Source organism: Cervus elaphus, chromosome 17, assembly GCF_910594005.1.
Source record: "Cervus elaphus chromosome 17, mCerEla1.1, whole genome shotgun sequence".
Lineage (NCBI taxonomy): Eukaryota > Metazoa > Chordata > Mammalia > Artiodactyla > Cervidae > Cervus > Cervus elaphus.
The window spans coordinates 57,467,578-57,490,666 of record NC_057831.1 but is presented as its reverse complement, the minus strand read 5'-3'; the positions used below and the strand labels follow the sequence as shown (position 1 = coordinate 57,490,666).

The window sequence follows — 23,089 nt, the reverse complement described above, 5'->3', positions numbered from 1 at the left end:
AAAACCTTGGGTGTTGAGTTGCTCAACTGATAATCTAGGATTAAAAAACTAGTTACTGTAATCATGTATAGCCTGATAACCAAGTGGTCCTCAAGTGAAAGTCACTCAGTTGTGTTTGAATCTTTTTGACCCTTTGGACTGTAGCTCTCCAGGCCAGAATACTGGAGTGGGTAGCTGTTCCCTTCTCCAGTGGTTCTCAGAGAAAAATATAAAAAATTCTTTGAAAATAAAAGCTGCTAAGGTTGGAGGAAGGATGCAGTTGGAACAAAAAGACAAGAAAAATATCTAAAATTTTACTATTTGAATTGGCCAGCCAGAAAGAATATTAATGTCAACCACTTTTGCATTTGTTTGAATTGATCAATTGTGTTACCTGTATCTTTGAAACTTGATGCCATTATCAATTAGTATCTCAGTTATGCAGGAAATAAGCTTTCCTTTGACTCAGGAAGTCAAACTTCCAGAGGAGTAGACAATACTTAAATATTGACTCACCTAAGGAAAGAATGGGTATAAATGGTTTAGATTCAGGTTTTCTTCCTCCCAGCATTTAGAATACAGTGAATGAATGCTTACAGAATTTTAAAAAGTCAAACTGCAAATTCAGTTTTAAGAATTTACTTAATCCCAGCTTCAAAGGTTGCAATGTAAGAATAGTTACTAGGCCACCAATACTGTGAATTGTGTCCACAGTTGGGAGGTGCCTTCTATACCTTGAGAGATCCATATGTGCGTGTGTTAGATCAGCGAAGGACTTCAGGGGAGAGAGCAAGTCTCATGGGATAAATGGTAATTTGATAATGATAATATAAAAAAAACTTGATATCTTAGAATGTTTGCCACATCTGTTACCTCCTAAGATTCAGGTGAGGAATAATACCAATTTGAAGAAGTTGCTGTACTGTGAGATTGAATGACTTCTCTGTCTTCACAGACAGTTGGGTCTAATTCTCTTTAATCTTTGTCCTCTGATGTTTACATGAGTTACTGGAAATTAAATGTTATTTTTTAAAAAAATCATCTGATAAAAGATCTCATAAAATAAGATGTTTTATAAATGCTCAATTTTAATTTCTCTTGAGAAAAGCTGAGGGATTGATGTGCTTAAGAGTCTGTAACTGGCTGTAAACAAACACTACTTCTTAACCTAATTTTTTTCCATTTGAGAACTACTCTGACCAAAGGGGAAAGCACCTGAAAAGTGACAGAATTTTATCAATGACAGTCTCTGCTGTGGAGTCTTAACAAAGTTGTACTTTCAAAACAATTTCTTTTATCCTAAGTAACTACTGGTATGAATAGAGGAAAACTAGAGAATAATGATAGGAAACAGCTCATCAAACTGCATGAAACAATGTATCAGATATTCCTCATAAGCTTACTGTAGGGAAACCTTTACCTTAGATCCAAGAACTGAATTCAGTGATGTCAACACCTTTTAAGGGAAAATTTGAACCACACAATGGAGACCGCGATTGTCATTACCTTGGCTATCACTAAATTCTCAAGTTGTCTTTTTTCTACAATATAGGTGTATCTTCTGTAAGTTACCAGTATATGGAACTGGAGTGAATTTTTAAACTTTTCCATCCTGCAGACAGAAATAAGATCAGCTTAGCTAAGAACTCTGTTGTGGCCTTTCTTTAACGGTATGTGCTGTGAGTTCTTTGCTTTCCAAATTTTTCTTCTCTTTTGCTTATGAAAAATGGTAATTGATAACAGTAGAACCAGGGTAGAGAAGAAACAACATCCAAAGAATATCAGCGGTTTCTTCTGCACAAGAAGTAAGCAGACAATACATTCCGTGTTTCTTTGAGTCTGACTGCATCTAGGACCACTGTTCTCAGAAAGGAAGCCATTGTTGCTGATCAGGTTGTTGTAAAACTGGATTGAGGATTTAGCTTTGAAATCGGGTGTGAAGAATCCAAATCTGGGTCTAGATTTTTCTTCAGTCAGTTTGAATACATAATAGCCTTTGATTTTGATTTTATCAATCAGGTATGCTGAAAAATACCAAAAATAAACATTAATCACATGTGAACTACTAGATATCCTTAAGAATTTAGTTTTCACTGAAAAGTCTAAAACTCAACGCTCATAAAACATTTTCATTAAAGGTTTTTTGACATTCTTTTATCAATGATCTTTCTTGAGAAGATGAATATAGGTATAGTAATTTTTTAAAGATTGAAGTAAAACATTCCTATAATAATACAAAAACACCTGCAGGAAACTCAGATTTAAGAATGGGAGCCATAAAGGTCAAAGGACTTACTGTCAACTTGTTCACAGTGTTAAAAGCAGAAAAATACTGCTATTTACCTTGATTCCAGAGCTCAGGTGTGAGATAACAGCCCAGTAACTGCACTTGGTTTCCCCAGCCGCTCACTCTCACTTTCCTACTCAACTCTTTCATACCTTCTGTCAACAAACTTATAGCGCCTCCTCTGTTGGAATCATCTTTGACTCATACACACACCCAATCCTGTTGACTGCCTTCAAAACACATCCAGAATCTATCCACTTCTCACCATCTCCACTCTTAATTGCAGAAGGAAAAGGCAACCCCCTCCAGGACTCTCGCCTGGAAAATTCCATGGATGGAGGAACCTCCTAGGGTACAGTCCATGGGGTATGCAGAGAGTCAGACTCTACTGAGCGACTTCACTTTCACTTTCACCAGTCTTAATAACCTGACCCTGTCCACCATTATCCTTACCCAGACCAGTGCAATTCTCTCTGTATCAATTCTTGCTCCTTTATGGTGTAGTCACAAAAGAGCAGGAATTCTTTTGGTGTGAGTTGGATCTTGTCACCCTTCTGTTTAAAACCTAGAACTTTCCTATCCCTGAGAGTAAGCTACAGTTTTTACAAGGGCCTTTTTCTAAGCCCATAATAGACTGTCATTAATGAGCCTGTTGCCCCTCATTCTTTGGTTCATATTACCTGGGAATGTCATATACTTGGAGGGAAATGACCCTCGAACCTCACCTTTCAAAGCCTCCTGGATGTACTTCTCTAAGTAGTATTTTCGGAGTTCATCCTTCTCCAGAGACTGGTCATCGATGCCACTGGCCGTGATGTAAACATCCATGTCTCCATAGTTGCTCCGGATCCACTGCAGCACCCTGCGCTCTCCCCAGGGCATCACGGCCAGGCGGGTGGGGGAGCTCAGGCAGGTGATGTCCTGCAGAAACTGGACGTCCCTGTCCGTGTCGTAGGTGCTGCCGTTCTGGCGCTCCTGCATCACGAGCCTGGTGGTGAAGTGGTTCAGGGCGTAGAAGTCCGCAGTGCCCTTGACCAGCCTCCTCTCCTCCTCCGTGAACTGAGGCAGCGCGGAGCGCGCGAGCCCCTGCCGATTCTTGAAGGCGACGTGCTCCCTCATAGCCAGCGGGTAGTCCCCCGTCTTGAAGAGGGGTTCTGCGAACCAGGCGATCTCGAACTGGAGGAAGCGCTCGGCCGCCTTCCGGTGCGAGGCGGCGTAGGGATTGGCGGGCTCGGCCCAGTCCGAGTGCAGAGACAGCGACACGGCCCCGCGCTGCGCGGGCCTGTACTGCCGGTCGTAGCGGTGCCAGGCCAGGGCGTGGGCGATCAGCAGGTGGTGGGCTGCCCAGTAGGTGTCGTTACTGGACTGCTCGTAGATGTCACTCAGCCGGTTAGGCTCGTTGATGGTGATCCAGAGCTTCACCAGGTCCCCCAGCTCCCGGAAGCACAGGTCGGCGTAGTCCTGGAAGGCCTCGGCCGTGGACCGGTTCAGCCACCCTCCGCTGCGCAGCAGAGGCGCAGGGAGGCCTAGGTGGGCGTGGGTCGGATAGTACAGCGTGACCATCGAGGAGATGTTGAGCTTCAGCCCCTCACTGACCACACACCTGTAGTACCTCAAAGCCTGTCGGTTAGCCATGGACAGGTTGCCGGTGGGAAGGATGGAGGGCCAGTCCAGAGCAAACCTGTAGTGGGTCACTTTCATTCTTGCTAACATCTCAAGCTGTCTTTTGATGCTGACAAAATCCGTGCATTGAGCTGGTCTTGTTTTCAGCCTCACCCCGTCCACTCGGCGCAACAGTCTGTTGCCCGTCACGTTCCACACGTACAGGTGCGGATCGCTGAACTGCGGGGAGGAAGCCGCCGACTCCGGCTGTGAAAGCAAGCACACACAGGCAGGCGGAGCCTTAGCATGTGTCCTCCACGAGAAAGGAGTGTCTGTATCAGTCACTCAGCCCTGTCCACTCTTCTGCGACCCCATGGACTGTAGCCCACCGGGCTGGAAGTGGGTTGCTATTTCCTGCTCCAGGGGCTCTTCCTGACCCAGGGATGGAACCTGGGTCTCCTGCATTGCATTCAGATTCCTTACTGTCTGAACCCCTTCAGACCAGAAAGGAAGAGCCTGATCTTATTTTGCCTCTCACAATAGAGAAAATAAATGATGCACATGTCCTTCAGAACGACCTATGTCTTCCTGCTCTTTTCCTGCTGATGTCAGCAAAAAAGGCCTGATGGATTATCCTCCCTCCCAGCCCTTGTAATTTACCAGGGAGACAGGAAAATGTAGAGAAAGAACCACACCTAGGGCTTGGCTTGCAAAACAATTTGTCTTTCAGAAAACAAGACGATGTTTTCCAGTTCCTAGGTCCTAAAAACCAGGTATTGTAGGGGTGGGGTGGGGCAGGTGGGGGGTTCTCACGCGATTCTGTTCAAATGCATCAGGAAATTGGCTTGGTTCTCTCAGTTAAAAGGAACCACAAAAGATGGACCTTCCAAACCTGTCATAAATTAAAGGCAAATTAGCATTCCAGTTGTGGAGGATTTCACTGAGATTAGCATTTGGGGTTAGAGGAGGCTGGTGGACCCCAGTCACAGTTCCTAAAAGAGGCCAGTGGGAAAGAGTAGGAAATGACCCCTTGCGTTTCCTGAAGTTTCCTGAATGCGTCTCTCTAACACTCCCATTTGAAAAATCCAAGTGATGTCACATGTCCATCATTCAGTTCTCCCCTTCCCATGTGCCTGTGAGAACACGGCATTTACTCCTCCAAAGGGAGGATTCTGAACACCCTCCTTATATAAGGTAATGAAGTATGAAAGGAGAGAACCCTAAAATAACCCCCAGAATCTCCCAGGTTGACTCTTGAATCCATTCTCTGCCCCTCCACTAAGCAGAGAGCCCTGGACTCCTGTTCTAGTTCTGTCCCTTTAAAAGCCAGGCTTGACGACTCTAGTGAGAGAGCAATCTCACCCACCTCACAGGTGTACTGTGAGAAGTCCGTGACTCTGGGCAATTGCTCTGTCAACTCTAAAGCACTCTACAAACATAAGGTACTTATGACTTGGGTTTAGTTCTCCCTATAATTATTGCCTGTTAGGCCCTTGAGTCTAAATTAAAACAGAAAAGGGCTTAAGAAAAACAAGTTCAAGATTAATAAGAAAAAGTAAAAGTTCTGTTCTTGTTTCAAAGTGCTTTTTCTTCCCATGACTGAATTTAAATGTACCTGGAATCAATGGTAATTAGCCTTTGGTAAATATTTTCCCTCTAATTGTTTTCTCATGTGTCATCTTTCATAGTCTAATTACAAGATCATATCATTGCCCACTTGCCATCTGCCAACTAGCTATCTAAAACATTAAACTGAGAGAACATTGATCATGTGAGCATGAAGTTAAATCTGTATATAATTATTTGAGTAAAATCCTTAGCCTAGATAGCCAGTTTCAGTGTTTTGAAACCTCAGAGCATCATGGTATCGAAAGGGTATTTATTTACAAAGGGCAATCTTGCAGTAAGGTAAGGTACAATCAAATGAAATCTGTTTTACTTTTAAAAATCTCCAGAAAGCATTAGTCTTAGCAACTGTGTGATTAATCTGCCAAGAGAAATAGTTAAAAGTATTGCACCTTGACCTCAGCCCTAGCTCCCAGAGCTTGGTTCTAAACTTCTATTTTCCACTAAAAGGATCCTGAACTCCTTGGAAAAATGACTGTTTGCAAGTCTGGTTCAGGAAAGGAATGAGGGGATCCTGGTGAATATTGTGCCAGAAAAATAAGAACATACTTAAAAACTGGAAAGGAAATGTCAAAAAGACATAAGAACAGCTTGAAAGAGTCCCATTTGCCAAATTTGAGAAAATTTGAGCATCAAAAGTTCCAGTGAAGCAGTGACAACAATGAATTATAACACATTGAGTTTAATTCACTTAATAAATACAGAATAAATAATCTAATTAGAATTTTGCAATCTACAAAGTAATAACTAATTCAGGCAAGGTTCATAAATCAATGTTAAGACCATTGATTGAATGTTGTTGAGAAATAGGATATTCATACCGTCTCAAAATATCACCATCAGATTAATTCTTAATTACAAATGGAAAAGGACCTTTCAGTTAAGAGATCTGGCAAATGCCACATGAAGAAATCTGGTGACTACTACTTCAACTAGTGTCTTCAGTAATGAAAGAAACTGACTTTATGTGCCTCCTAATATGATGTATTGGAAAATACAAAACAGTATCTATGAAGTATTATTTCTAGAAATGCTTAACTGAATCTAATAAAGAAGCAGAGCAATCCAAGCTTGCAGACATTCTACAAGCAACGGGGATGTCCCTGGTGGTTCAGTGGTTAAGATCTCACCTTCCAGTGCCAGAGGTGTGGGTTGAGGAGCTAAGATCCCACATGCCTCCTGGTCAAGAAACCAAAACAAAACAAAGCAATATTGTAACAAATTTGATAAAGACTTAAAAAAAAAAATGTTCCACATTCTACAAAGCAACTGGCCTGAACTCTTCAGAACTATCAATACCACAAGATTAGGGGGATTTCTCTGAATTAAAGAAGCTAAAGATATACATAGACCCAGATGCTGGGGAAGGCATAGTAGTATTTTTTAATGTTATTTTCACTTTGTAGTCTTCCTATAGAGCACATCTACTCTTGCCTGCCCATCATCTATTCATACAACCTTTGGCGGAGTTTTCAAAAAGCATCCACATTTTTCTTGGTAAAGCATTCTTCCTCATTCCCTAAGTGCAAGGGAAGCTGACTCCTCAATGGGCCCCAGGTGTGAGCAAGAAGCCCAGGTCTGATTGATCACATCGTTACTTTTCCCTGACCAAGTGATCAGCTCTTGCTCCGAGGAATAGGAGTAGGGTGCTCAGAGCGGACTGACCTTCACAGTGTCAGTTACTGGAGAGCAGATGGGTCTTCACATGAAGCAGGAACTTGCAGGTTGGGTTATTTACAAACTGGAACTCTTGTCCCTCTTGGGGCCTGTCTCTGCTAGTTCTAGACTTTGCAAAACATAAACCTACTTGAAGTGGTAGGGAAAAGATGGTCTGCCTGTGCCATGCGGAAGAGGAGAGAGACACTGGGTAAGTACGTGCCTCTCCAGGGGACGCAAACTGAAGGTGTCACTGTTTATATTACTCCCTGTGTCTTTCCCCCTTTTATCACCCCTTTACTAAAGTTTTGTTTAAATACTGATAGGGGTTGAGATTCATAACTTTGGTCACTCACGGTTTGGGCCCTTTTGTCTAGTCATATCCCTTGTACATCTTGTTTTTCCATATGCTTCTAGAATACAAGTACTGTGAGGTCTTATAGCATAATGGTCAGAGACAGACAAATCAGGGTTGGACAAGTTATGTAACCACCCTAAGCTTCAATTTCTTTGCCTATAAGACGAGGGTTTTATGATTAAGTGTACTGAATGCACATACATTCAGAAGTTAAGTGCTTGGTACATAGTAGGAGCTTCAAAAATAGTTTTGGAAAAATTTTTTCAGAAAGCATCGTGCATCTGAGAACTTAAGGATAGCTTGCTACAGTTCTGCCACTATTTGTGTTACCTTAGGCAAGTCACTTTCTGTTATTAATTGATAGGCCTTACTTTCCTCAGCTATAAAATGAAAGATTTGGAATAAGAGGTTTCTAAGGGCTCACCTGGGTCTAAAAGATGACCTTCTTCATACACTATGCACTGAACACCTACCATGTGTCTGAAACTGCTCTAGTAAGGCATCCAGCAGGCAGCAAAGCCTCAAACCTCTCCACCGTCTTGCGGAGAAAGTTTGCATTCTAGTCGGAGAAACAGGTGACCAGTAAGGAAAATGTGTAAAGTGGTTACCACAAGATGGCAGTGGGGGAAATGAGATACTGGTTGAAGGGTACAAACTTCCAGTTCTAAGATTAACATGTTCTGGGGGTCTGTTGTACAGGATGGTGACTATAGCTAATAATATTGTATTGTATACTTGAAAATTGCTAAGAACATCTTAAATTTCCTTACCATAAAAAAAGAAATGAGGTTTGCCTGTGATGGTATGGAAGTGATAGCTAATGCCATAGTGGTAATGTTTTTGCCGTAAAAAGATGTATCAAATCAATACATTGTACACCTCAAACTTAGACAATGTTGTATGTCAATTATATCTCAATAAAGTGGAGAAAAAAAGGAAAATGTGTAAATACATAGTATGGTAGATGTGATGAATGCTATATAGGCAAATAAAGCAGGAAGGGAGAATAAGCAGTGATAGGGATGAAGGTATGCTGTTTGGAGTAGAGGGAAGCCTTATTGAGAGGTTGACATTTGAGTTGCATTTGAAGAAGGTGAAGAATGAAGCAAGTCAGGAGGCCCCACTGGGGTATAAAGACCTCATAAGGCAAATGACCCAAATTTATCATAAATCACTTAAGTGAAGGGCCACTAGTAATTTGCTTCTGGCAAAATAAAAATCTAGGGAATTCCCTGGTGGTCCAGTGGCTAAGACTCCATGCTTTCACTGCCGAGGGTGTGGGTTCAACCCTTGGTCGGGGGACTAAGATCCTACATGCTACATGGTGCAGCCAACAAATTAAAAACTGTAAAATCTGTTCCCTGTGATTTTGATACTACTGATAAATGGCTGTCACAAAAATGACTGCAAGATCTCTCTAGACTATATGCAACTTGAGGGCAGTATGAAAAGCTCTCAGTAAGCATGAATTCTTCCCTTCCTCTCCCTTCTTTCCCCAATGTCCCCTTATAGCCCCCAAATAATCATGGTATTTGATATTATCTGACAGCTGTTTCTTAGATGTCACTGAGTAAAATGAAGGAATATTGTGTGTTATTTGTACCACTTTATAGTTAAATTTGTGGAGTTTCCTAGGTGGCGCTAGTGGTAAAGAACTTGCCTGCCAATACTGGATCAGGGAAGAATCTCTGGAGAAGGGCATGGCAACCCACTCCAGTATTCTTGCCTGGAAAATCCCACGGACAGAGGAGCCTGGTGGACTACAGTCGGTAGGGGCGCAAAGAGTCAGGCACAACTTCGTGACTTAGTATGCACGCATAGTTAGTTTGTAAGGAGCCACTTACCTTAAGGACAGATTCAGTAACACCCCAGGAGAAATCACAGGGAAACTGACCCTGCACATCTGGTGTGGACTCTTTCACACTGAAACCATTTTCTTGAATGATCTGTCTATAGTAATGTGCTGAAGACTTGGGCTTTCTTTCTTTTTGTTTACTATTAAAATCCACATAAAATAATCCTCGGCGAGTGGTGTAAGCATCCTGCCATTCAAAGCCATCCAGGAGGGACCAGGCTGTGTAACCAAACACTTGTATTTCATCAAACTTGATTGCTGTATAGAAGGACAAAAGCAGATGTTCAGAGGCCTAAACACTCTGGTTCATGTTTACAACTTCACAAATGACATGCCGGGGCAGCTTATTGTGAAACCAACCTTTTGCCTAATTTGCAGGCCCATTATATCAACTAGGAATTGTATTTAATTTATTATTTTTTTTTAATTTTATTTTTATATTTCAAAAGGGGCAAGTTATTTTCAACTAGAATGGTCTTCCCAAGTGAACAACACAGTTAAAGGGTCAAATTTTAAATATTCCTGGTCAGGGAACTAAGATCCCGCATGGGGCACCATGTGGCCAAAAAATAAATAAATAAAATAAAAATAAAATATTCACGAGACTTAACTTAGTGTGCAAATCTGTGTCGGAGGGCATGGTAATTTCTGGAACCCTTTGGGACCAATGCAGATGCCAGCTTTGACCAAGAGTTTCTCATTTCAAGCTTGGCTTGTTTCCCATTCGTGGACAAACTGTCTTCTATGAAACAGTCCTCGGGGACTGAGACATCAGCTTTGAGAATGAACATATGTGAACGCAGATTTAAGGAGGAGACAGAAGCACAGTAATGTAAGAGAAGAAGGACTGACTGGGCCGAGGGGCAGGAGGCGAGAGGACTTGCTCTATTGTGCTCCTGGGCGGGGCTGTTGGGCAGCTTTCTCGACCTCAGTTTTCTTATTAGTAAGTAGAGAGGATTGAAACAGATGATCTTTCAGAAATTTTCTGGCTTTAAATTCAACAATGTTTAGGAATTAGATAAAAATTAAATATGCAATAAGAACAACAATGGTTCAATCAAACATGAACCTTTGTTCTTAAAAGCTTTCATTTTCTCATGGAAATGTCTCCTTTCTGCACTTTGGGGGTTTTATCACAGACTTTCTTTTCCTAAAAGGTAGAATTGATGTCAAGAGATTCTGATGAGATAAATGTTTCAACAGGCCCTGGGGTTCGTGCTTTGGTGCCCTAGGGGCCTGTGAAAAGAGGGATGGTGATGCCCATGGAGTGACGCCACCTCTGCAGGCTCTATGGGCAGAGTTCTCTGCCCTGGAGGCCCCCATGTGCGTGAGCCCTGGGGCTGGGCCCAGCACAGCTTGTTCCCTGTGATCCTCCTGCAGGTTAGAACAGGAGTGTCTTGCTGTCCCTGAGGACCTTCCCTGACACTCCCTACAGAACCAGGGATTTTTTTTTCTCGAAGTTTGTGAGTTTTGTTTTGGCCACTCCATGCAGTTTGCCATGATCTTGGTTCCCTGACCAGGGATAGAATCCAGGCTTTGGCAGTGAAAGCGCGAAGTCCAAACCACTGGATCCCCAGGGCATTCCCTTCAAGCTTGTGACTTCTAAAGAGAGCTACAGAGCTGTAGAAAGATCCACCGAGAATTCCTTTATATGGGAGAGAAATGGAGCCCAGCTCTGTAGGGGACGGAAGCATCATAATTAAAGCTTGTCTTCTGCTCCATTATTTCAATCAGCCACCTGCAGATGTCACTCCCTGAGTAATGGAAAAGGAATGAGAGGATGAGCAGGGCTTAGAGAAATATCCAGGAACGATAGAAATTGTTCAGCTTAGCCATTCATGGCTCATTCTTGGTATTCAGACTTTTCATCATTGAGTCGTGTAATAGAGTAAAAGGAACACAATCAAGAAAAGCTTTCAGCATCTTAAAACTGTTAAACTTTGGACATGTCTCCTTTACTGGGTGGCTCACACGGTTAAAGAATCTGCCTGCAGTACAAGAGATCCAGGTTCAATCCCTGGGTCAGGAAGATCCCCTGGAGAAGGGAATGGCAACCCACTCCGGTACTCTTTCCTGGAGAATTCCATGGACAGAGGAGCCTGGTGGGCTACAGTCCATGGAGTTGCACAGAGTCGGACATGACTAACACTTTCTTTTCACTTTCCTTTAGCATTATGTTCTTTTTGAAGGAATGAAGCAGCATCTTGTTGCCAATTAAGGATGTATCTACAACCTAAAATTATTTTGCTTTCAAACTCATTTAAAAAGGACATGAAACTGGAAAAAAGAAAAAAGGACATGGGAGTAACAAATTTCTGTCATCACTGCACAACAGAAAAGTACAACAATACCAGCAGCCTATTCAAAGGTGATCTTAAATATCCTATAGCAAAAGCACTCAAAACAGTTTTTTAAATTGAGCTAATGTAAAACCAACCTTGAAGAACCTGGTTGAGGAAGTTCTTCATCATGTAGATGGCTGTGGTATCCTCTGTCTTTACGTGACTGTCCGTGAACCAGCCATTCTCAGTAATCAAGATTCGGGGATTACCGTATTCCAGTTTAATCCAGTTTAGCACATCTCTTAAATTGAGTGACACATTTTGTCCCAGTTTAGCCATAGTGTTGTGGGGCTTGAAGTTGTTGGGTCCAAAGGAAAAGGCAAAGAAGTCAGCTGTGCCCCTCACCTCATTCTTCTCTGTTTCAGAGAAGTGAGGTAGAATGGAGGGCAACTGCTTTCTCATCACTTCTGGATAGTCGCCATCCCCGTGGATAGGGTTGGCAAACCACCCGAGCACAGAAATTATGGATTGTTGGCACTTGAGTATATCCATTGTATTTTCTGATCTGTTTGGTTCAATCCAGTGGGATCCCAACGTGATTGACAGCTGACCCTTCTGATGTGGGCGGAAATTTCTGTTGTAGTTATGCCAAACTTTCGTATGAGCCTAGTAAGAAGAAAATATTGTTAATCTTTGTTGCTATTACTCACAAGGTTGTGACTTGGCTGGTAGAAGGTCTTTTCATGGATAACTTAATGAATTGCCGGGTGATGCAGGGGCAACCTGCCAGAGAACTCTGATAACTACAGAGTCTGCTCTCTGTTCACTTCCTCCATGCTTCCAACCTAAAGGCTCCCCTGTGAGATCACCGAGGGACAGGCAGAGAGCCCTTGTCCAAGCTCCACCTTACTTTTTCTCTCCCTGTCTCCCTTCCAGGCCTTATTGGGGCTGCATGCAGGTGAGATACTATGTGGATTACAGGGTTTTTTCCTCTATATAAAAAGACTCTGAGCAGTGATCTTTCACTGTTCTACAGAATCTTTTGGCGCTAAGTTAGAAATGCAAGATAACACAGCCTTTAAATTCTGTAAATGGATAATAACAGAGCTCACCACTTATTGTAAGGATTGAATGAATTAATGTACTTTAGGAGAGGGTCTGGCACAGAGTAACCTCTATATAAGCCTTAGCTATTGTTACTGTTATTACAAAAGGGTGGCAGGCATGGTACAAAACAGAAACCAGTGGAAATAGTGTAGGATTTGGGGTCAGCACACTTGGGCTTCAAGTTGAGGTACAAGCTACAGTGGCCTTTGACAAGTCACTTAAACTTTCTGAAATCTCTTCATATCTTCAGCTGTAAAATGAAGTTAAAAATAATAATCCCCTTTGTAAAGTTGTTGTCAGATGCAGGGCTAATGTATATATTGATTATGTAGCATAGACTAGAGCATCCAGGAGCTACTGCCTAAAGATGGGTGTTATTATTGGGTCCCCCTGGAGTTTACATTCCCAGTGGAGCTCACTTAAAACAGAGCCTCATGATCGGTCTCCAATCTATTTAATAGGTACTTACTGAGTGCTGACTCAGTGAACGCCTGTCTTACCTTGCCTTGAGAAGCTGAAATAAATAGTACAGGAACCTGCTCTCAGAAGCCAATGATCTCAATGGGAAAATAAGACTAAAATGTGTGAAACAGAAAAATATAGCACCACATAAAATAAAACATTAAATTAAGCCAGTAAAGAACCATGAGGTGTATCAGAAGGAGAAGCAAACGTTAAGGATTCCAATTAATGGCTCTAGGCCAGTTAAGGGCTTCCCTGGTGGTTGAAAAGGTAAAGAATCCACCTGCAATGTGGGATACCTGGGTTCGATCCCTAGGTTAGGAAGATCCCCTAGAAGAGGGCAGGGCACCCATTCCAGTATTCTTGCCTGGAGAATTCCAGGCACAGAGGAGACTGGCAGGCTATAATCCATGGGATGGTGACGGGTCGGATACAACTGAAGCGACTAAGCGCTCACGCAAGCCAGATTAATGCCCAAGGCCTCTTTCCTGTCCTGGGAAGCCAGAACTTCCTTCCTGATGTAGTCTGTTCACCTCTGCTCTTCTCAGCACCTGACTTGCTTGCCTCTTCATGTCTCTTCCTAAATCTGCCAATTTCTCCTCTATTTGGGTGCTTCTAGAACAAGAGCACAAACCCTTACTGCTTCCAACCCACAAAGTCAGCTTTCAACCTGTTCCTTAGCTTTTTTTTTGCTCACTGGAGATGTTTTATTATATTGGGTTGAATTATCCAGAAGTCCCTTTTTGTAGGTCAAAAACAATAAAATATGAACAACAGTTCAAACCTAATAGATCCTGTGGACATTAAAAATGGCCCATTAACTCTGTTAGGGTGGGGAAAGATAGACATTAATGTAAGGGGTGAGGATTTCAAAACTGATGTCTCCTTGCTTTATGCAAGAAGAGCTAAATCAAGCAATTTCATGAAAGATTTTCTGAAGAAGTAGATGCCTCCAGCTATTGACTCTAACTACCTGTTCTTACTCAGTTTTCATTGGAAGATTCTGGAACCACTTAGCAAGCACCCCAATGTTCCTAAAGATCCTTAAGAATATTCTTCTCAAAAAAGTGTTCAGGCTGTAGCCTCCTCCCCTGCCTCCAACCTGAGGTTCCAGTTTCTGGAAGATCTCTCAGTACTGCCTGGGACAGACTCCACCTGAAGTGGTCTCAGTTGCTCTAGACTTTTCTGGGGCTGGAATCACAGCGGGTCTTAACTGCATTTTTCCTGATTTGAAACAAAAGCAATTGTGCATTGCTAGAATTCAAAGGGAGGCATTCTTTGCTTATTCTAATCCATCACTTAATCCCTCGGTAGCCTCAGTGCTTTCATCCATAAAAGCCCCAGCGATGAGTAGTACGCCTCCTGTGGGTGGGTGTGCACTTCTGATGTGTAAACTGTAATGCACTCAACACATGTAAGATTCTGAGCCATAAACTAGCTGCCTGGCAAATATGTCATCAGACACTAAAGGGAGAGTGAGTTGAAATTGGTGTAATGTATTAAACCAGTCCTAACAGTGATTAACCAGTTCTAATAGGAAAAAACAAGGAGGGAGATTTTCTTTGAAATAAATGTTCTACTGCATATTTCAGTGATTATATGAAAGGTGACGTAACCTGTGATAAAACGTATCTTTGCAGTAGTTTTCCAAGCAAGTTTTCTGGAAATATAGATCTCCCCATACATCTATATACACATGCTACATACACATGTTGTTACACCAAGGTGACCTTGCTGTTTCACAGTGTCTCCTTCACCTTTGCTGCTATTTGCATAGGCTATCAAGGTATCTAGGGTTATCTTTGCTCTGGGCTGAAGAGAGCCTCTCCATTCTCATGGAGAGAATGCGGGGGAGGTTCTTTGTGCAGTACTTTTTTTTTTTTTGTGCAGTATTTATAGTTATAACTTGATCCTGTTTGCCAAGTAACCAGGTAAAAAGTGTTGCTCCAGAAGAGTGAGTTTGACGTAACTCTTGATGAAGCTGGAACATCTACGTGCGTGCTTTGGTCCAGCGCTCATAAAGGCGGTCTGCTGGGCCGCTGGACCACAACTCGTGGGGCGCGTGCAACCGGGGCCCTGCAACCTTGCACAACCGGCATTCTGTGATTTTCCAAGGTTACGCTCTATCTCGTACAAGGCCATCTACCTTTGGAATGATTGATTTAAGGGAGCTTCAACCTTTGTTCTTCAGATTCAGTAGCTTAAAGGAGAAGTCAGCTTTTTCTTTCTGAGGCAGATAGTAGGGCCTAATGTCGCTGAGAGACAGCCAGGGGCCCAATATCTCATTCTGTTCCCCCCTCTAATCTAACATAGCAGTTCTTTGATGCCACTGGAAGTCCAGACACATGATAGGAAGCAAATAAGATAGCTGGACAACTTTAGAAACAAAGATGAAGAAGGGGTTAGGGTCAGGAAGGCATGGTGGAAGGGACGCAGATGGAAGGCGGTGCTTTGGCCGGCATGTATTGAAGAAACCTCCTACACACGCGCGTCTGTATCTAAGGAATGCCCAATCATTGGTCAAAAATTAAATTTTCAAGTCTGTGCGTGGTTTTAGTCACATTTTGGCTGAAATATTTGCATGTGAACTATAAACTTGTTTATTGTTAAAGCTATTTAATAAAGTACTAGCACCATTAAGGAAAATTTACTTTAAAACTCCACAATCAGAGCACATTGTTTTCATATTTCTGTTTTCCCTCCCAGCTTTTCGAAATATATTTCTCAGCTAAAGTCCCTCTAACATTTTCCATGTTATTTTTAGTTTTCATAATAACCTTAACAGTATGAGTTGGATGCAATATGATTTACTTAGTCATCTCCCTGTTTTAATAAAAATTAGCTTGTTTTTCCTTTCCTGTCTCCTTTCCTCCCTCCCGCCTCCCTCCCTTTTCTCCCTCTTTGGTCTTTCTTCCCTCCCTCACACCCTTTCCTCCTTCCTTTCTGCCATAAATAATGTGATGACTCACTTTGGTCCTATCCTATAACTTTTAATTTGTTTGAATTATTTCCTTTTTTTAAAAAACAATCCCAGGAATGAGCTACCTATTTTTTGAAATGCTTTACGTATTTCCAAATTGCTTTGCATACATGTTGTCCTTCAGTGTGACTGCTTTTCAGCCATCTACTTGGAATCATTGATTGCTCTTTTGGGGGATAACTGGCGGTCAGGAATGCTACATAAGGGCTGCTCACCTACATGGTACCACAGGGGACAGGACCTGGATCTTGAAAGCAGGACACCTAGGCTTTGGCACTGGCCCTGCGACTAATTAACTTTAAGGTCTTGCCTTAATAAGGCATTTCCCTCTCAGCAGCAGTAAAATAGACATTCTAGAGAATTATTGTGAAGACAGAACAGGTAATATACTTAAAGACCTTATGAAAACCACAAAAACCTAAATTTAAAGTGCTTTATTTATTTTTTTTAAGTACTTTAAAGGAGTAAGCTGAAAATTATTTAACTTGTTGTGGAGAACAACTGTGGGAAGTCGTGTGGGCACGGCCCGTGTTCGCAGATGGCGTTCCCTCAACTCTCAAGGCTCCTGGCTGACAGTTTTGTCCTCATTTATTTTTGTTGCTGCTGACTGAGTTTATTCATTGTCCATTTGGGCTAGGATTAATTTTCGTTTGATTCACCTAGTACTTTAAAATATTTTTTTATTTTTCCCCAGCACATCTTTATATTAAGTATCAAGTCCTCTACTAGTTACACTCCTGCTCTTCTAAATTATTTAATATTCATTCACTCCACATTATTTATTGGGTGCTTAACATATGTCAACTTTATAGTTCATTGCTAAAAAGATTGTATGACTATTATTTCCTTGAAATATATTATGTGATTGTTATTTTCTTATTATTTTTTGACAATCTTGAAACTCTCTTGGAAACAATATCTTACACTCATTATTCTTAGGAGAGAATATAAATATTAACAAAAGTTATTACCTTTCATAAAGAAGATATTTACCAGTTGTATTTCTAAAATGGTTTGAATTCATGTTTTGTATGGTTGGAGTAACACAGATCATGTTAAAATTCATTTTCCTCCTATTTTCTTTTCAATCATTGTATCTTCAACTTATTCTTACAAATCATTGACTGTTATCAATTTGCATAGTGTCAGGATTTCCCCATAAAAGTCATATAAAAACTACACTAATATATTTGTTCCTGCAAAAAAAGGTCCTATTATTGTCATAGAATTCTAATTTCAATTGTAATATTACTAGATTAAACTAATGCCTGAGCCAGAATCTAAGCCTGGCAACACAAAGAAGAAAAGGTTTAGAATAAAGGTAATAATTTATTAAGTGAAGCATCTGTAGGTTTCTCCAGATATTAGGAGGGCACTAAGAAGAAATCAGTATCAGTAAACTGGTACCTTACTGAAGTTCAGATTACTTGCCCAAGGGGAATATTTGCATGCCAACTTTGCAGAAGGTGGAATGACATTTTTTAAGTTTTCTGTTTTTATTAAATTGACAATAGTGATCCTGTTAGTAATATTTTCATGCAAAAAGACTATATCTCCAAGTATAACTGAAGCCAAAATGGCCTGGATAGGAGACTTGAAGCCTTTCCTCAGAATTTAGAAATAAAAAGTTAAAGATAGTCAATATGGAAACCACTCTGAAAATTACAAATAATATAATTATTACAAAAGTAAAAAGAAGACCTACCACTTTGGGGCTTGCCAGAAAGGCAGACTGACTGTGATCCTAAGGATCCTAAAATTTCAGGGCTCCTCACTGGCCTGAGTCCCCATGAAATGTCCTGGGTGGAATGGGGAGCCAGACAGTGATTGGAAATGTTTCTAATTAAATATTTCTGATAAATTCCTTGGAGAGACCTCAGAAAATAATCTGAATCTCTAAGACTACAATTACTACAGTAATTTTGTAATATTTTTCTCATTCTAAATAGATGTTTACTTTTGTACCAACACTTGTGTTTATGATTTTTTTTTGCTTTTTTTTCCTTTATGTAAATCTCATGCAACATAGATCCACTCTTGGCCTACAGGCTTCTTAAGTGTAGGGACTGTATCTATTTTGTTCACAGTTTTACAAACAGATGCTCAGGGGAGAGCCTGGCATAGAACACTTGTTGAATGAATGCCCACTATGGATCGGCTAGTTTGCTGGTGACCTGAGATACACTGTTGATAATACAGCCTCTGCAGAGCAGGTTTTATTTTCCCATTTTAGAGAAGAAACTGAAGTTTACAGAGACTGAATAGTGGTGGAGCCAGGATGCGAACCCAGGCCTCTCTGAACACTACACTAAACCATCCGGTTTTCTCTATGTCCCACCAGTTCTAAATTTTGAATCTTGGGGAAAGGCCATTTGACATGAACCACGACAGACTGTTTTAAAATTACATTTTCTTTCTGCTGCACTTGGTTATTAAAAGAACTAAATAGTCTTAGAATGAGGGTCTCACTCTTGCCTGTTGAGAATAAAATATCTTTATGTGTCTGAAATTTAGGATCATGTAGAAAGTTCATGGAGGACCTACCAGCAAATTTGGGATTTTCAGAAAACCATGTTGTTGTCCAAGTGCCTAGTACAGCGTGTGACATTTATGTGTAATTCCCCTCTTTCCTAGAACTAGCAATGTTGACATTGGATATTGTCCTCACTGCTGTCAGAGGCTAACTGCATCCCTTAGGAACCATTTTTACACTTGACTGTCTTGACTGAAGATGGTGATCTGTACACCAATGTCAATGTTAGACTGAAAGGGCAGGGATGCTTTGGTTGCATAGCACTTAGTCCAGCATCATCTTTGCACAAGTCATAATTAAACAGTTCCTTAAAGGTGAGTGATTTTCATGATAAAATAGAATAGTGTTTAAATTGCAGAATCATAGAAAATTTATAATATAAACAGTAATAAAAATAAACATATATCTAGTGCTAAACATACTGAGCTTTTTAATACACTGTCTAGGTTTGTCATAGCTTTCCTACATCACTTTGCTAACAAAGGTCTGTATAGTCAAAGCTATGGTTTTTCCAGTAGTCATGTATGGATGTGAGAGTTGGACCATAAAGAAGGCTGAGCACTAAAGAACTAATGCTTTTGGTCATGCTGGAGAAGGCTCTTGAGAGTCCCGGGGACAGCAAGGAGACCAAACCAATCTATCCTAAAGGAAATCAATCCCAAATATTCACTGGAAGGACTGATGCTGAAGCTCTAATACTCTGGCCACCTGATGAGAAGAGCTGACTCATTGGAAAAGACTCTAATGCTGGGAAAGATTGAGGGCAGGAGGAGAAGAGGGCGATAGAGAATGAGATGGTTGGATGGCATCATTGACTCAATGGACATGAGTTTGAGCAAACTCTGGGAGATAGTGAAGGACAAGGAAGCCTGGCATGCTGCAATCCATGGAATTGCAAAGAGTTGGAAACAACTTAGCGACTGAATAACAAACATTTATTGTTCAGTTAATAAAGATACTAAGCACTATTCTAACTACTTTCCATGTCCTATCTCATTACAGTCCTCATTTAAATCTCGAGAGGTAGGTACTATTATTATTCCCATTTTATAAGAGAGCAAGGGAAGAGAGGTTAGGTGGTTTGTTCATAAGTTAAGTCAAGCCGAGGCTGTATGGCTCCAAGTTTTGTGTTCTTGCCTGCTAATTAGAGGTAGAAGATGGACTTTAGAGATCATCCAGTCTAATTCTTTAAAACTCTTTGTTATGGAGAAGATGCTGAAGCACAGGAAATAAGTAACTTGCCCAATGTCTCAGTTAGTACAAAGCTAGAATTAGAGCTAAATCCTTCAGCCTCTAGGTCACTGTCATTTCTGGACATGATGCACATAAAACTATGCTTTCAAAACAGACATTTATATCTTAGACTCAAAGGTGATTGAAGAGGCCATGTAAATGCAAGGAGTATGTAACAGACATGGCATAGAAACGGTCAGTACAGTGAGGAAGGCATGTGACGGGGCTGCCAGGAACACTTCAGGAGGACTTCCCTTGTGGCTCAGCAGTAAAGAATTCACCTTCAGTGCAAGAGAAGCAGGTTTGATCCCTGGGTTGGGAAGATTCCCTGGAGAAGGAAAAGGCAACCCACTCCAGTATTCAGGCCTGGAGAATTCCATGGACAGAGGAGCCTGATGGGCTACAGTCCATGGGGTCACAAAGAGTCAGACACAACTGAATGACTTTCACTTTCACTTTTCATCCAGTCTTACCAGCTGGGACATCACCTCAGTCCCAAAACAGAGGGTTCATCAGCATTACCTCTCGTTCTGCTTAATTATTTTTTCCCCTAAAGAAATTATACACAACAGTAAAAGCAAGTTTAGAGAAATCATTTTTACTTCTCACTTTTCTTCAACCCATGGCTATTATTTTATCCTTTTCTTCACTCTTCATTCATTATGGTGATTATTTGCTTAAATTAATCAAGTCTATAAACACTTATTTAACAAAACAAGGCAGCTTTGCCCAGTGACAGTATTGTAGCCAATTGAATTTATCCATAGTGCGATTGTTGCTAATTGAAGACTTTTCCCAATACCCTGCTTAAAAACAAACAAACAAAACAACAAAAAAAGCATACATACAAAGAGAAAACAAATAGAAGGCACTTTAGTAGGCATTTAGAAAAAATATTAACAAGATAGTTCCTGCCTTCAGGTGACCTATGACCTCTAGTAGGAGAGAAGTACAGAAAGAAGTAGAAGAAAAATAGTATACTTATTCATACATTTCAATTAGTTAGAAATGATAACAGAATCTTAATGTAATAATATGATTCAAAGTTTTAAAAAATGTCTATATGCATAGGCTTGTATAGAGAGAGAAATGTATTTTGACATTGAGCAAGCTGCTAGCATTGTTAGTTCTGGGCTATGGATTTAGGGAGTAAGAAAAGAGAAGACTGTTCATTTTTAACTTTATGTCTTTCTGTATTGTTTAAATGTTTTGTAGTAAAAATGCACTATTTTGAAATTTTAAAAAGTCAAGAGAATAGGTTGAAACAGATGTTTCCTGTCAGTGAATTTAATTGCTCTGTGCTATCACTTTTCATTTTCTCTGAAGTTCCAAAAGTCTCAAATAAAAAAAAAAAAAAGTGACTTAAAGAAAAAGTTCTGTTCTTCTGGATTTCATTATATATTAAAGAATGTCTTTGTTTTTTTTCCCACTCCAGAATAACATGTTGATATTTAAAGGTAAAATGAGGAAGCATACAATAACATGTGATTACCATGTAAAATGAACTGATAACAGTAAACCCAACACTTTATTTAAGACTCAGTCACAGAATCTCTGGTCAAGATATGATGCTGTAGAGAACCAATGAATGGACTCCTTCAAAATACTAAAGGATCCTGGTTTTCACCAGCCTCAAGGCTCCCCCAATTTTTAGGTAGCACTATTAGATTGGAAGGACTGATGCTGAAGCTGAAACTCCAGTACTTTGGTCACCTCGTGCGAAGAGTTGACTCATTGGAAAAGACCCTGATGCTGGGAGGGATTGGGGGCAGGAGGAGAAGGGGACGACAGAGGATGAGATGGCTGGATGGCTTCACCGACTCGATGGGCATGAGTTTGGGTAAACTCCGGGAGCTGGTGATGGACAGGGAGGCCTGGCGTGCTGCGATTCATGGGGTCGCAAAGAGTCGGACATGACTGACCGACTGAACTGATTAGATCACCCAGGAAGTCACTTTCATTACTTCTGTGATTCACTATTTATTGGTTAGTAAGTTAGAAGGTTCTAGTCTATTCTCAGTGTCCCTCTGCTTTCCAGCAACAGAATTGCTGTTAATGTTCAATAATTTTAATTACTCCTTTTTCTTTTAATATAAATTATTTTCTAATAGTTTTCTCAGTAAGATTTATTGCATGCAATTAAATGACACATGTATTATATTATAAACTAGCATAATGTTTCCCTCAGTTCATAGTTTCATTGTATCTAGCACTGTTTCCATTAGTTACTATATTTTCGATCTCCATTTGGGCCTAATTTTCTGTGAGAGTGTTCACATAAATCAAGCTGTTTAAATACGATCACAATGTTATTCTCTGAACACTTATAATTACATTTATTTAAACCTGTTAATCATTCACTGAAGTATAACTTTTTCTACTTAATGATTAGAAAAGGTAAACACAGGTCTCTTGAAGGTTTTAAAATACCAACTGTCCTCTACAAATAGTTTTTTTACTAGACTCTTCTGTCAAACAATGGTATTCTGGTTATTGAAACTCTCTGGCAATTCTTATCCAAAAGCTGTTTTAACCTTGTATTCAAATTTGATTAGAAACATTGATAAGAATACTAATTTTAACTTGCTTGATCACTATTTCCTATATCTTGTTAGATGCGTCTTAGGTCCTAATAAAGATGAGTTGGGATTATAATATAGGTACTATGGTGTTCCCTGGTGGCCTAGTGGTTAGGATTCTGGGTTTTCACTGCCATGGCCTGGGTTCAATCCCTGTTGGGAAACTGAAATCCTGCAAGCTGCTCAGTGAGGCCAAAAAGAAAAAAAAAAATATATATATATACACACACACACACACACATATATACACATATTTATATACATATAATGTTATATATATACCATGCATTAGCTAATTAAATGAATAATTATGTTAGCATTTTTAAACTTTAGATGGTATTGCCAAAAGCACACATATATGAGTAAATAGAACTTTAATGGAACATTAAAGTTCTGACAAATAAAAATTAAAATCATGGGACAGATAATAAACCTCATGATTAATGCACGAGTTAGGGATAAACTGTTTATAGATTTTGTGGACAAATAAAACACACAGCTAGATTGTTTTGATCTTTAAATAGGCAAAGTGAAGTCAAATATCTATCAA

General features: G+C 40.4%; 1 protein-coding gene across 2 annotated transcripts in view; it reads right to left on the bottom strand.

Moving 5' to 3' along the window:
• Nucleotides 1-314: 314 nt before the first annotated feature.
• The window catches only part of KLB (klotho beta), a 31,734-nt gene continuing 8,959 nt past the window's right edge, over nucleotides 315-23,089 (bottom strand). For both annotated transcript variants that reach the window (XM_043870886.1, XM_043870889.1), the window contains 4 exons: nucleotides 11,801-12,311; nucleotides 9,353-9,621; nucleotides 2,992-4,135; nucleotides 315-2,003 (listed from right to left, as the gene is read on the bottom strand). In XM_043870886.1, the coding sequence (XP_043726821.1) occupies nucleotides 1,615-2,003; nucleotides 2,992-4,135; nucleotides 9,353-9,621; nucleotides 11,801-12,311 (2,313 nt within the window). In that variant the 3' untranslated portion in view covers nucleotides 315-1,614. The remainder of the gene's footprint in view (nucleotides 2,004-2,991; nucleotides 4,136-9,352; nucleotides 9,622-11,800; nucleotides 12,312-23,089) is intronic.